The 15,609-nt window shown below is 48.9% G+C and overlaps 1 protein-coding gene across 1 annotated transcript; it reads right to left on the bottom strand.

The window, feature by feature from the left end:
- Positions 1-12,651: 12,651 nt before the first annotated feature.
- On the bottom strand, positions 12,652-13,080 carry LOC123348349 (ribonuclease homolog). The gene has a single exon (XM_044985865.1). It carries the CDS (start codon positions 13,078-13,080, stop codon positions 12,652-12,654), a length of 429 nt encoding a protein of 142 aa, XP_044841800.1.
- Positions 13,081-15,609: the final 2,529 nt, after the last annotated feature.

Below are 15,609 nucleotides of genomic sequence, written 5' to 3' on the forward strand. Positions count from 1 at the left end.
GTTGCAAAAGAGTGTTGTGTGGTTACCTGTCAGCAGGTTACTCATTGCAGCCGTCTGGTTTGTGGTATATTACAATCTCAGGTTATTGTTGGTTAGCTGCTTCTGCTTAAGGCATTTTGGGGCTTAGGCCTTTATTAGTTTAGCTAAGCTGCTGGCTTCCAGGCCTGGAGCTTGGAGGCTCCTTGGATGATATCTGTACTTTATATCTATGCCTCACCTAGCAAATGCCTATGCCTATAGGCTACAGTCTGTCCCAGCCACTCCCTCAACTTCCACACACAGATCTGGCACCTCTATCGAAGCAACGCCCCCCACACCCAGCTTTACCTCAGTTTAACCCTCTCCATAGAACACCACACACGGTCAGGCATATCATAAAACCAAACAGAAATTTATTGGGCAAAGCTGAAGATAAAGAGTCGAATAGAACCAAGTGGAAACATGCGGTTACAGATAGAGGAAAAATATAAAATGCCATTGAGAGCTCAGATTGATTGACAAGGTGCTTTCCTGCCTAATCAGGGATTTCTCACCCAACGGTTGCGCCACACAACGCTGCTCAGTTGAGAGAGCTGGAATCTGCTTTCCATGAGACAATCACACTGGCAGAGGGTTGCCTCCATAACGGATCCCCTCTTGTGCCCTTTGTTATATCCTTGGGGGCAGCCGGTTTAGGAAGAAATCACTTGAGACCAGACAGCAGACAGCTAACAAAACTACCATTTTATTTACAGACACAGAGCTCACCCAACCGGCCGAAACCTGCTGGGCTATCCCCTAATAATCTAACTCAGTTGCCATAGGAACAAAAACCATGACAACCAAATACACAACATATTCCCCCCCCCAATAAGAACATCCCCTAAATAAAACACACACTAGACTAGAGAAGGAGGGTAGACTGCCTCCATTACCGGCTAAACCCTGGGGATTATTTTGCCCCATAACCATGGGTTCGCCCTAGCTAAAGATCCAGCCGATGAGGAGGCCTTCTGTCTCTAGGTGGATTACGGCGAACTTCTGGTGTTGTTGCACCCGAAAGTACCATGGGCTCTGGGTCCGCAGCACGAACAGGTGAGGAGGTGGTATCAGCTCGTGCTGGGTAAAGGGGTATCTCAGCCGCCGGCAGTAATGGAGGAGAACAGTCAGAAACAGGTGATTTGTGATTCGGTGTCTCACCAGAAGTGGTGAAGTCAGACCACTCAACTGCAGATGTGTCCTGAGGACTGGCATGACCTGGCAACAGCTGATCTACATGTCGCCACCAGGTAAGATTCTCTGCCGTCTGGACTGTGTAGGAAACAGGTCCTGTTTGAGTGATGATTATGCCAGGGACCCATTTAGCTCTGGAAGTATAATTCCGAGCTAAAACTGGCTGTCCCGGGCTAAAGGTTCGGTCTTTTGCTCTGGGTGCCCGTCTGATGACTTGATATTGCTGCTGATGTTGCACAATTTGTCGGGGTTCAGAAGGTTTCAGGAGATCAAAGCAAGTGCGCAGCTGTTGTCCCATCATTAGAAAGGCCGGAGATGCCTTGGTCGTTGCATGAGGTGTGTTTCTGTAGGAAAATAAGAAGGTATCCAGACGCTTTTGAATGGAGTGTTGTCCCCTTGCTGATTTAAAAGCGTGTTTCATTGTCTGCACAAATCTTTCAGCTAATCCGTTGGTGAATGGATGATATGGTGCTGACGTGATGTGGTGTATCCCATTTGGCTTCATAAAATTTTGAAACTCCTGAGAGACGAACTGCGGTCCGTTGTCGCTCACAAGTTGTTCTGGCAGACCAAAACGACTAAAGAGTCCTCGTAGTTTTTGGATAGTACTCTCTGCAGTAGTGGACTGCATTATAGAGACTTCTGGCCATTTAGAATGGGCATCTACCACCACCAAGAACATGCTTCCTTCAAGGGGGCCAGCGAAGTCAATGTGAATACGTTGCCACGGGTTTTCAGGCCAGTCCCATGGGTGTAGGGGTGCCCACTGGGGTGTATTCCCCACACCCTGACATGACATACAAGCTTTTCCCTTCTCTTCAATAGCACTGTCCAATCCAGGCCACCAAAAATAGCTTTGTGCAATTTCCTTCATGCGCACTATTCCACAGTGACCGGAATGTAGCTGTTCTAACATCTGTGATCTCAGTGGTGATGGAATAATGACACGTCTCCCCCACAACAAACAACCAGATTGGACTGATAACTCCGTCCTCCTGGACATGTAGGTAAGAAGGTCGGGTGAGACCGGAGAGGTTTGTCGAGATTTTCCATGCATCACCAGGTCCATAACTTGGGACAATACTGGGTCAACACGAGTTGCCTTCTTTATCTGAGTAGAAGTGATGGGTGTATTCTCTACCTGTTCAAAGTAGCAGCTAATGGGGGAATGCCTGGGTAAGGTTCAAAAATTGACGTCAGAGGTCGATGGTCTGTGAGAAGAGAAAACTTTCGCCCAAACAGGTACTGATGAAACTTCCGAATTCCAAAAACAATTCCTAATGCCTCATGTTCGATTTGGGTGTAGTTAGTTTCTGCTTTGCTTAGAGTGCGTGAAGCAAAAGCAATAGGTCTCTCTTCTCCCGAAGGCATAATGTGTGACACGACTGCTCCCACTCCATAAGGGGAGGCATCGCAGGCCAATTGTAGGAGTAAGGATGGATCAAAGTGCGTTAGAACTTCAGAATTTAGCAATGCATCCTTAGGTTTGTTAAATGCAACATCACAGGCTTCAGTCCACTTCCACGCCTTGTTCTGCCCAAGGAGCTCATGAAGTGGTTTTAGCAGTGTGGCTAACTGTGAGATGAACTTTCCATAATAGTTCAGTAGTCCTAGAAATGAGCGCAGCTGGCTTACATTTCGTGGTGGGGGAGCCTCCACAATAGCTTTAACTTTTGCAGGGGCCTTATGAAGACCTGCAGAATCAATGATGTGTCCCAAATATTCAACAGAGGGCTTGAAGAATTCACACTTGTCTTTGCGAACTCGTAGGCCATACTCTTCCAGTCTTTGTAGGGTAGCCTCTAAATTCTTTAAGTGATCCTCTTCATTTCTTCCAGTGACCAGGATATCATCCAGATAGCACTGAACTCCTGACAAGCCACACAAGATCTGGTCCATAGCCCTCTGGAACAGGGCGGGAGCAGACGTTATTCCGAAGGGTAGGCGGCAGTATCGATAAAGCCAGGGGTGAGCTGCAGCGGGTTCGCACGGGTTCGCGGGAACCCGTTGTTAAATTTAGCAGCCATTTTAGAACCGCTTGTTAAGGGCTGCTAAATTTAACAAAAGTTCCCGCCCACTCCTCTCCTGCTCCGCCCCCTTCTCCTCCCCCTCCCCTGCTTCCCGCGAATCAGATGTTCGCGGGAAGCCTGAACAAGCAGCATGGAGGCAGCCAGCAGGTAAGCTGGGGCGCGGAGGGGGAGGGGAGGTGCGGCTGGCTCAGCAGCTCCCGGTCCCAGACCGCGGCTCCCTCCAGCCCAGCGCCGGCCCGGGGAGTCGGGCCGGCCCGCCCCGGGGAGTCGGTCGTGGTCCTGGCAGAGTGGACCCGGTCCCCAGGCAGTGTGGTAAGGGGGCAGGGAGGGGGTGGGTTGTGGGGGGGGTGGATAGGGGTCAGGGCAGTCAGAGGGCAGGGAACAGGGGGATTGAATGGGGGCAAGGGTCCCGGGGAGCAGTCAGGAAAGAGCAGGGTTGGATGAGGTGGTGGGGGCACTCAGGGACAGAGAGAAGGGGTAGTTGTATGGGGTAGGGGTTCTGGGGGGCCATTGAGAATGAGAGGAGGGGTTGGGTGGGGCAGCAAGGGGCAGTCAGGGGACAGGGAAGGGGGGGATGGGTCAGGGTTCTCGGAGTGTGTGTGTTAAGGAACATGAGGGGTTTGATGGGGCACGACCCCCCCCCCACGGAGCGGGGGGGAAGGAGGGAACCCGTTGTTAAAATTTTGGAGGGAGGAGGGAACCCGTTGTTAAAAATTTGGCAGCTCATCACTGGATAAAGCCCCTTATGAGTCACAATAGTCAACAGCTCTTGGGACTTTTCATCAACATGCATCTGTAAATATGCTTGACTCAGATCAATATTACTGAACTTTTGTCCCCCAGCCAGGCCTTCGAAGAAGTCATCGATGCGGGGAAGCGGGTATTGCTCTGCACACAACACTGGGTTGACAGTGACTTTAAAATCACCGCAAATCTGGAGAGAGCCATCTTTCTTCACTATTGGAACGATAGGAGTGGCCCATGAGCTATGGGTAACTGATATTAGGACTCCATTGGTGACCAGGCGCACCAGGTCCGCTTCGACTTTCGGCCTGATGGCATATGGCACAGTTCGGGCTTTCGGATATTTTGGTGGACTGTCAGGTTTAATGTTCAATGTCACAGTGATTCCCTTCATACTTCCCAAATCATCTCCAAAACAGCAGCATGTTTCCTTCGTATAGGGGTTAGACTGGTTTCTTTTTTAGTCATCCGATGCACTTCTGCCCAGTTCAGTTGAATCTTTCCAAGCCAAGACCTACCCATTAAGGCTGGGTAGTTACCTCTCACCACAAGCAGTGGCAATTTAGCAGCCTGTCCATTGAGCTCCACCTTAACATCAATAGTGCCCAACATGGGCACAGCTTCTCCCGTATACGTCTTCAGAACAGTTTTTGTTGCCTTAAGCGGAAGATGCTGTAGCTTTTCTTTATACACAGTCTCGGAGACCAGAGTTTGCCATCCAACAACGGGGTTGCCCAGTATTCACGTGAGCCCATTGCCAAAGACAAAACATGCAGTGGCACTTCCTCTTGCGATGAGGTGTCACTTTGATCATCCTGGGTCTGCTCTAGGGTATGCAGGGTTCCTCTTTTTGTCAGTCAGACCACAGGCCTCTTTTTCTTTTGTTTACAGGCACACTTTCTTTTGTTTACACGGCCCCTCGGAGCCGTGGCCACTTGTGTCACTGAGTGTCGGGGCTGGGTATAAGCCCGAAAATGAGAAGGGAGGGGAGAGGGAGGCTGTGTGTGCTAAGCTACCCCCTCCAGCCATTGGAGGAGGGTGTTAAAAGGAAGACACTGCAGCCAGGGCAAGGGGGAAGCTCTGAGAAGGGAGCAGCTGGAGTGGCTTCTGAAGAATCAGCAGAAGCAACCCCCAGGCCAGAGACCCCCCCAGCTCTGTGAGGAGCCCACTCCTGCTCTACTCTGCCCTCAAAGCCCTTTCCTCTCCCATTGTCCCCTCCCACCCCATTCTGTCCCTTCCCTTTCCACTATCTCCTTCCTCCCCACCCTGCCCTCAAAGACCCTCACCCTCCCCTTATCCCAGGATGTCCCTTCCCTTTAAAAGTCCAGGGGGCGCCGTGCTCTCCCCTCCCCAGTGCAATTCCTCACTTTCCTGTTAGTTTCAGTTGTGTAGCCCATGTTGTCCATCAGCTCCTGCTCCATCTGTCTGTCCACATCCTTCTCTCCCGGTTCCACAAACAGAGCATTTGGCCCCACCGGATTTTTATCCCATGAGCATCCACAATCCCACTGCTTGAACGGCGAGAAGAAAAAGTAAGTGAATGATACTGTTTAAAAAAGGGGGCAGAGTTCACACAGAGGCACTCAGGGTCTGTCGCCAGCAGAAGGAGACCAAGTCCAGCCAAAGGAGTGCATACGCATGCAGCCAGCAGAGGGGCAATCGAGCACCGATAGGACAGTAACAACTTAGATCCCTGTGGGGTGGAAGGTATCCAGGGGGGCAAAGTCCATCAAAAGAGCCGTGTTGCTGAGCTTGATGACACCTCCGAATTATGGGTGGCTCCCAAACATTTTGAGCAATTTAGGATCTGCTACACCATCCCTGACGGACGTATTTCTGCCTTGCTGTCAGTGTTGGGGTGAAGACGTACGTACTGCTGCGTGACGTGGTGCCTGGAACTGCCACGCATGCTGTAATTACTGCAGCAATGCAGGGACATTTTTCTCCTACCCCATCGATGACCGCAGAACTGTCAAGGCTGATTCCCCACTCTGGCACTTCGAGTGCAGAAGGTGGGGCCCGCAAGGACTCTAAGGTTTAATTCTGGCCACTCCAGACTCATGTTAAACTCCCAAGGTTACAGCTTTTCTCTGAGCTTGTATTGGTAGATGCTGCCTCCACCCAAGTGCAGAACCCCTTTGAGAGCCCAGGAAGGCGCATTTGGGAATCCCCTGTGGGGTACCCTCAAGCGCTTTCACTCCACCTAATTAAAAAACACCTGAACAAACCTCTTAAGACACAAAACAGAACATCAGGCAGCATGAATGCAGCCGGTGCTGGTTGTTCTGGTCCCACAGTGGCCTCTGGTGGGTAAAAGGAAGAACTGCAGCACTTCTCTTGCAGAATGTATTTTCTCTGGGAAAAAAATTCTGTGTGAGCAATGGCACAGGAATCCCTCAGGAGCAGGGGCGGCTCTAGGCATTTTGCCACCCCAAGCACGGCAGGCAGGCTGCCTTCGGACGCGGGACCAGCGGACCCTCCGCAGGCAAACCGCCGGAGGCACCCTTCCTGCCGCCCTCGCGGCGCCGGCAGAGCGCCCCCCACCGCGGCTTGCCGCCCCAAGCACACGCTTGGCATGCTGGGGCCTGGAGCCGCCCCTGCCCAGGAGTAGAAGTTCATCACAGCACCCTGACCACAGAGCCAGGTTAGGACAGACAGAGTGGGGCACATGGGCCTGCGGGGGAAGGGGAGAGGAGTCACAGACTGGAGGTCAGCATGGCTAGTGAGGGGAAAGACTGGGGTGCTATCTCAGGAGCTAATGGGGTGACAGCACTGAGCCAGGGGCTGAATGAGAATGGGGGTGCAGGGCCACATGGAGATGGGGAAGGGGGCTGTAGGGACCCATGCGGGGATGCAGGGACAGGGGCAGATGTGCCTGACTAAATGGGAGAGGCTTGGGGTCAGCCTGGGTCTGCATGAGGGAGGCTCCCCAACTCCTTAGCAATCCCTCCCCTCCTCCCCCCAAACAGCCTGTTCCATATTTCTCCCACCCACACCAAACAACTCTCCAGGTTCACTCCAGGCTCCTTCCCTCTCCCTCAGCTCCTCTGTTACTCCTGACTCCTTCCTTGCTTCTGAGGGATGCCTTTTCACTGCTTCTGAGGGATGCAGGGAATACATTTCTGTATTGTCGTTTAATTGAATTACCCAACGTTCTGTATTAATATGCTTAGAATATTTGTCAAAAAAATTGAACAGCACCTTTTTTGTGTGTATTGCTACACCCATATGTGCTGACAGGTATTTTGAAATAAATTACCAAAATAATTGAAGCAGGCATGATTATATTGTGTTACTTTGACAAATAAAATATGTAGAATTTTGCAGAATTTTAAAATATTGTGTGCAGAATTTTTTTTTTTATTGGGTGCAGAATTCCCCCAGGAGTAAGATTTGCAGCTCTGGTGAGTAGAGTTTTCCACTGAACACACCAAGCACTTTGCACATCTCCTGTGAATGTCCTCAGCCACCCGGGGCCAACAGAACCTACTATGAATAAGTTCCAGGTGTCTCTCCATTCCCAAATGTCCAAAGTCATCTTCCATGGTTGTGTTCACTTCCAGTAGCACGAGTTGCATTTGCTGATTTTTGTAAAGGTCAGATGTGATTTGGTGCAGCACTCCCTGAATCAGTTTTAATTTGCTCCATTCTCTCAATAGTAGTTTGTCCTCAGGGGTAGATGGAATAATTGCAGCTGGATTTCGTCCCTCCTTTTTAGAAAACAGGGTGTCACCAATATCAGGTCAAGAGAAGAAGAGCTCTGTGTAGCTTAAATGCTTGTCTCTCTCACCAACAGAATTTGGTCCAATAAAATATATCACCTCACCACCACCCCTCTCTAGTATCCTGGGATCGCCAGGGTTACAACTACAGTGCATACAATAGAGCTAGTTACCAGGCAGAGAAGATGTGTCTATGCTCCTGAGGTCTTATCCTGTACTTCGTCAATAGATGGCAGGGGAGAGCTCATTCAGATCACTGGCTTACATATCTATCTAGTTATCCCCATATGCATCCTTATCTCTCTCTCTCTCAGAGGTTCTGAAACTGTGGGTTGGGACCCCATTTTAATGAGGTTGCCAGGGCCAGCATTAGACTCGTTGGGACCCAGGGCTGAAGCTGAAGCCTGAGCTCCACCTTGACTGAGGCAGCAGGACCTGGGCTGTGGCCCCCACTCCTACCACTGAAGGCAGTGGGGCCCGGGCTCTGACACACACACACCCCAGGGGTCATGCATTAACTTTGTTGTCAGAAGGGTGTCACGGTGCAATGAAGTTTGAGGACCCCTGATCTATCCCCATACCCATCCATCCATCTATTTATCCATCCATACCCACACACACCCATCTACCTGTCTATTTATTTCTGCAGGGAACTGACCCAGGGACCTTACTCATCTCCTGATTCTCTTAGTAAAAATTGCCTCAAAAAGGCAGAAACTGGGATCTCCCCCATTTAATATTTTATGCCACTCCCAGCAGGTTCCAAGCCCTGGCAGAGAATTTAACTACAGTTTGCCTAGAGGAGCTGAGACAGACAAGGTGGGGGAAGTGTGAGGTGATATTGGACCAACTTCTGGCGGTGAGAGAGACAAGCTTTCGAGCCACACAGAGCTCTTCTTCAAACTCAGAACTTGTCTCTCTAATATCCTGGAGTGAATATGGCTACAACTGCACTGCAAAGAGATGATGCATTTCTGCCAACAGGTGGCACTCAGGACTCATCTGCTGAGCAAAGACCACTCCATGTGGTGAATATTGTGGTAGGTCACTTGCTGACTGCATGGCATTCCAGCTGTGGGGCTTGTCTATGGGTATGAATCTTGTTGTGGGTGTGTGAGGGCCCATGTTCAACTCTCAGACAAGCCCATTGTGATGTTGCAGTCTACATGGTTTTATAAAAATATGCTAATGAGTGAACATAATGTAACTGGAATATGCTTCATGCAAAAGGTCTTTTGTAAGGTAGCATTACAAAGCTTATAATCTACTGAGTGTCATCACCCATTTGTTTAAATGTACCACTCTTGTATCTGAAACTAGAAATATGAAATATAACTCTGAGGGCCTATTGTAATTTTGCAAAGTGTGGGACATTAATGGTGGTTTGGAATCTTGATGACTCCCATTAACCAAGACAATTGTCTGCAGATGGGTGTGTTTTACCTGTAAGTCTCCCTGTATACCTGTGTGCTGGCAAGTGGGCAATGAAATCTTGCAGTGACATGTGATCATGTCACCTGAACTGGAATCCATCTTTAACCTGGTGTCTTTCCATTGAGAAGGAGGGATGGGAACCCAGAGAGGGACAAAGGATTCCTGCCTTGTGCAAAAAATATATAAAGGGGTGGAACAGAACAAAGGGAGAGAGGAGCCATCATGAAGAATCCCCCTAGCTACCACCTGAGCTGGAACAAGAGCTGTACCAGGGGAAAGAATTGTGCCCAGGCCTGGAAGGTGTCCAGTCTGAGGAAAAAACTTGCTGATGTATCTCTGAGGGTAAGATTATCTGTATTCAGTTTGATTAGACAGAGATTTGCGCATTTTATTTTATTTTGCTTGGTGACTTTGTTCTGTCTGTTACTACTTGGAACCACTTAAATCCTACTTTCTGTATTTAATAAAATCACTTTTTACTTATTGATTAACTCAGAATCTGTATTAATGCCTGGGGAGCAAACAGCTGTGCATCTCTCTCTGTCAGTGTTATAGAGGGCGAACAATTAATGAGTTTACCCTGCATAAGCTTTATACAGGGTAAAACGGATTCATTTGGGTTTAGACCACATTGGGAGTTGGGCATCCGAGTGTTAAAGGCTGGAACACTTCTGTAAGCTGCTTTCAGTTAAGTCTGCAGCTTTGGGGCAAGTAATTTAGACCCTGGGTCTGTGTTGGAGCAGACGGGCGTGTCTGGCTCAGCCAGACAGGGTGCTGGGGTCCCGAGCTGGCTGGGAAAGCAGAAGCAGAAGTAGTCTTGGCACATCGGGTGGCAGCTCCCAAGAGGGTTTCTGTGATCCAACCCATCACAGTCATTTCTTGGCGAATTGTACTGTCAAGAAGACACAAGGTGAGCTAAATCCAATTTTTAAAAATCTAGCTAGTTATCCCCATATACCCCATCTATCTATCCCAATACACACCCACCACACTAATAGAAATCTAAGACCATTTTACTGTCTCTCTCCATCTATTGAAGTAGTGTGTATAGCTCACATATATTGTGGTTGGGTCATGGCCAATGGAGAAGAGCATAAGAGAATAGAAGTTGCCACACTGGAATAGCCAGGTATTACATGTAGCCTGAGAACACATCATGGCTGTGTGCCCAGACAAGCCACTTCAGAGGAAAATGTAGGGACTCCCCCAATGAGCTATTCTGGAATCACTCGCCCATGGGGAAATTTATCCCTAATTCCTGTAATTTAGTAGTGAAGCAGGGAGGAATTGGATCTCATCTGCATTCTTTATGTATTTTATGTCACTCGGGATGTTCTCATTAACAGTGAAATTGTCAAAGCCTTTTCCAGAACTGGGCTAAGGGCTGGTCAATACTGGGAACGTACATCGGCATTGGAAAAATCCGCACCCCTGAGGGATGTAGCTTTGCCAGCCTAGCACCTGGTGTAGCGAGTGCGCAGGCAGTTGACCTCACTGGATTATCTTAGTGATGGGAGAACCCTCCCACCGACATAGCGCTGACCATGCCAGCACTTAGATCAGTGTAAGTTATATTGCTCAGGGGTGGGGGGTGGCTTTTCCACACCCCCGAGCACCTTAAGTTATACTGAAGTAAGCGCTAGTCGATGTGCACAAGCCCACACACACGAAGCAGTCAGCAAGGAGCAGGGTGGTGATAATGAGCAGGGATGAGTGACTGTGGAGTGACTCACTGGGGAGGAGTGAGACCGCAGAGAAGCCCTGTCTCTCAAATTCATTGGTCTCTAGGAGTACGAATCTAACTTCTAGAGTGTGAGGTACTGGGTTTAAATCCCCGGTGAATGCAATTTTTAAAAAATGCGGAAGAGTAGAGAAATTTGCATGTAGAAAGAGGCTGGAGACAGAGCAAGGATCAGAGGGTGGCGGGCAAAGGCGCCCAGGGTCAGAGGTATTTGGAAAGTCCTGGGAGGGATACTAGTTTGGGATGTCAATGGGGCGGGAGGCAGAGCTGGAGTGAGCTAGAGAAGCTTTGCAGCATGAGCTTTCGTGGGTGAATACCCACTTCTTCGGATGCAAGAGACTTGCATCCGAAGAAGTGGGTATTCACCCACGAAAGCTCATGCTGCAAAACGTCTGTTAGTCTATAAGGTGCCACAGGATTCTTTGCTGCTTCTACAGAACCAGACTAACACGGCTACCCCTCTGATACTAGAGAAACTTAGAGAGGGTTCAGGATTGGGTGCCAAAAGACAACAGGAGCTGGAACCCACGCCCCCAAAGAAGCTGAAACCTACCACACCCGTCTTAATCTGCTCAACCTCCCCACTGGCTGGAGCCCCACCGCTTTTCACCCTGTTGGTCTAACGGGGGATTCTCACCATGGGTGTGTGCAGGCAATGGTTCAAATACTGACCAGCAGAGAGTGAGGGATGGAGTCATTGTCACTGTATCTCTGAGGCAAGCAGTGGGTGGGACACAGGTGGGACACAGGTGGGCCCCCCTGCCCCTCCTCCTCCTCCTGTTATCCCCTCCCAGCCCACTCCCTCTCCCATTAGCCCCTCTCTCCCCACCCACTCCCATTAGCCCCTCCCACCCAAACGGTCTTAAATCAGTAGAGTTTATTATTTGTTTCACAGGACATATAAATGCACCAAACAAGCTCAGGCCCCCATTGTGCCAGGTGTTGCACCCCAAATGAGATCAGGGTCCTATTTTGATGGGGGGGGGTCCAGACATCCTGACAGCCAGGGTCCTCCCTTCTCTAACCTGCAAGAGCTCACTCCTCTCCCACCGATGGGATAGAACCAAGGAGTCCGGGCCCCCAGTTTCCCCCTGCTCTAACCCTAGACTCCACTTCCCTCCCAGAGCCAGGATAGAACCCAAGAGTTCTGGTACCAGCCCACCCCCTTGTCTAACCCATTAGCTCATGCTAACTCCTAGCAGATTAGCATAGGGACAGAGGTAGATAACAGGACTCCCACATCATTTCCCCAACACTGCTGAAGAGGTTGTTGAAAGCACAGAGACCCTTCCTGGAAAAGAACAACACATTTCATGCACACACTGGTGGTTGCTTTGCAGGTATCAGTTTACTGAGTTTAGGAAGCAAAGAAAATTGCAGACAGAGGGGAAATGTTCCAAAATAATGTGGAGGATAATTACACATAACAGTAAATTGTGATGAATATGAGGATTAGCCATGACCAGAATGAGCACACACTAACAGAAGGGTGACAGTGATGGCTATTTCTTAAAGGACATGTTTTTAGATGGTTGTGGCAGAAAGGAGTGGAAGATGGGGAAAGGAACAGCTATGTTGTATAATGGGCACTAGGGGCAGCAGAGCGTGGGGGTGAGGAAGGGGAGGCTGTACTGTATAATGGGCACTAGGGATGGAGACACCTAATGAATCTGAACAGCATCCAGAGGTGCGTGAGGATGCGAGTGCTGTGGCCCGTGTGGGAGAGACAGAGGGGTTAGAGGAAACTGTAGGGTCCCCTGCCTGCTCTCTATGCCCAGATCTTGGGCCTAACACTCCTTACAAAGCGCACAGGGAGCTGTCTCTTACAGTTGACGACAATTCGGTGGACTAAGGGTGTCCCAGTGGCAGTGCCTGTCGTCGGGTTAAATCTGCAGATGGTGATTTTGAAGGTGCGTGGGCTTGTCACGAGCCCGTCAGGCTTCCCAGTGCAGATGCTGTTGATGGCTCTGATGCTGTCATGGACGAAGGTATTGTTCCTCCTGGATATACCCCGGCAACGTGTCAGCAGGCGGCAGTAAGCAGTGTTGTTGGTGGCTTTGGTCTTCGGGTTGTCCCAGTGCCGCCTCAGGAATTGGTCATTCGTCGAAGTCGGCAGCTGCCCACTGGCCAGAGCCAGCCAAGCCCCCAGCAGGACAAGCGACAGCAGGAGCGCGGGGTAGGATATTTTCAGAGCCATGGCCGTGTCTGTATCGACCTGCAGTAGAGTGAGAGGGGGGAGATGGATGGAGACAGTGCGAAGTGGGGATCTGCCACCTCCATGGAACCTCCTGGGCAGAAACCCCTCCCCGTATCCCATTAATTCCTCCCACCCCATTCTACCCACAAATCCCCCCACCTCCATTCCCCCTCACACACTACCCAGGCCCACATGCCTCAAAATAACAGTCATTATAGAAGACTGAGAGTTCTGCTATCGTAAAGGTAAAGACCAGCTTTCTGAATCACACTTGACTGTCCTAAGCGGTGTGAAATCTGTGTCATTAGTTGGATTGGCTTGAAATTTGGTGTGGGCAGGGTCAGGGGTCCAAATTTGGAGCCACTTTGCCAAGGCTTTCCCGAAACACAGCCTCCAGGGGAAAAATCAGTTTTCCTTAAAGTCGCCACATTCTGGTAATGGATTTTTGCTCAGAAATGGAGCTCAAACCAGGGCTCAACCCATTGGAGCAGGGCTACCTCATGAGAGTGATTGGCGCCCACCAGCCCTTCAGGGGGAAGTGAAATTAAAACATTGTTTGAAAAAGACTTCGCTTCTTCTGTGAGGCATCTCTTTGTGCCTCTCAGGGATTACACAGCACCTATGCAGAGAGTGAGGTTAGCAATCAGGAAAACTGTCTCTCCCTTAGCATATGTGGGGTGGCTCAGAGTGTATGTTACACTCTTCAGTTCTGGGCCCTGCCATGAGTCTCAGTTCTGCCTGGAGCCAAAAACTAAAATAAAAATGCCAGGCTGTGTGGCTCCACTCTCCCGGTGTCTGAGGCGTTTCTTACTTGTGGGAAACGTAATCTCAGCACAGCAGCATATTTGGAGGGTGATGAAACTATTTTTGAGATGAAAATAAATGGCACATGCAAATGCTCTTTGGGAGGGGAGTGTTACAAGAGTGGGCACTAACATGGGAAGAGGGGTTTGGGTCTGCAGCAAGGGTATTTGGGAGGGTAAATGGCAGCTCAGATGAGGGGGAAGGGAGAAGATGGGAGGGAAGGGAGAATGTGAGGGATAGCAGAGGAATTTGAAGGTTTAAGATGGGGGTTGTCAGCCCTTAATTGTCCCTTTCTGTGGAAAGTTCATGAAGGATAGGTTCATCAATAGCTATAAGCCAGGAAAGTCAGGGAAGCAACCCCATGCTCTGAATGTCCCTAGTCTCTGTTTGCCAGAAGTTGGGAGTGTACGACAGAGTTTGGATCACTCAATAATTGTCCTGTTCTGTTCATTCCCTCTGAAGCGCCTGGCATTGGCCAATGTCGTCAGACAGGATACTGGGCTAGATGAACCAATTTCTGGGAACTGGGGGACTCTGAGCCCCAGACACACCAGTCTTCTCTTACACACTTGATGTTACTGTATCCACCACCTAATACAACTGTCAAGGGTCTGGGACGTAAACAGGTTTGGAAGTAATCGATTTTTATCAGTAAATGCCAATTTCTCCACCCACACGCAACCCTTAACAGCAATCAAATATTCCCGTCGAGAATAATCAAAACATACCGATAGGCCAAGTAAGAAAAATGCTGCTTGACAACTTAATTAGAAGGAAAAAATCCAGTGATTTAAATTTTGAATTAGGGTGGTGATGGACTAAGTAAATGCAAAGTAAAAAATGGCATGCTTTGCGGACTTAAGGATTTTTCATGTGTATATGTTGAGATGGGATGTTGACGGTTTGTGGTTCAACAGTTATAAAGCTTTAACTTCCATGCTGTGTCTTTAGATAACTATCTGAAACCTCCCCCCCCCCAAATAATTTCCCACAGCTTTGAAAATTTAAACTTATCAAAAAAAAATTTAAAAATTGCTTCAATCCCATAATTTAGCACACAACTGTGAAAACTGAAATAGACATAAACCGTAAAAAATGCTTAAAATAAATCTCGATATTATCGGTCAGAGTTATAGAAACTGAACTGTCCCAAGCCTCGACTTGGACCATGGATGAGATTTCTCGCAATGGCCCTGTTGGCAACTACACAATTATGGAAAGATAGAGCGGGCTAAACCGGAGAGGGAGGGACACTCTATGACAAAAAACACAATGCCTGTTTCCGAGTCTATGATAACTCAGAAGGAAATTATCAGTGTCCTAGAAGATAAAACACAAGATGGGGTGGGTATTAGTTGGTGTCTGCTCCGGCCCCAAAATCACATGAGAAAAGGATGTTCACCTCCTTAGCCATGTAGGGCAGCGATCCTCAGACCTTTGTTGTTCAGAGGCTAAATTAGGAATCAACATTCCCCAAACAGTCCCAGCAGTGTGAATTTGTTGTTTCATTTACATATATATAATTATAATTAAAATAATAATGATTATTAAATTAATTATTCCCTAGCAAATATGTTAACTCAGTTTAAGTTGATTACTTAATTGGTTAATAACAAAGAAAAAGCTCATTTATTGGTTAATAACTAAATCACACAGTGTTTTACTTTCTTCTGCTACAAAAAGTCGCAGGAAACACATTAAAGATCCATTTGTGGCTCGAAAGCT

Source organism: Mauremys mutica, chromosome 13 (genome assembly GCF_020497125.1).
Source record: "Mauremys mutica isolate MM-2020 ecotype Southern chromosome 13, ASM2049712v1, whole genome shotgun sequence".
NCBI classification, from domain to species: domain Eukaryota; kingdom Metazoa; phylum Chordata; order Testudines; family Geoemydidae; genus Mauremys; species Mauremys mutica.

What these genes read in the sequence shown, in the direction of transcription:
- LOC123348349 (XM_044985865.1), bottom strand. Translation starts at nt 13,080, where the DNA reads ATGGCTCTGAAAATATCCTACCCCGCGCTCCTGCTGTCGCTTGTCCTG.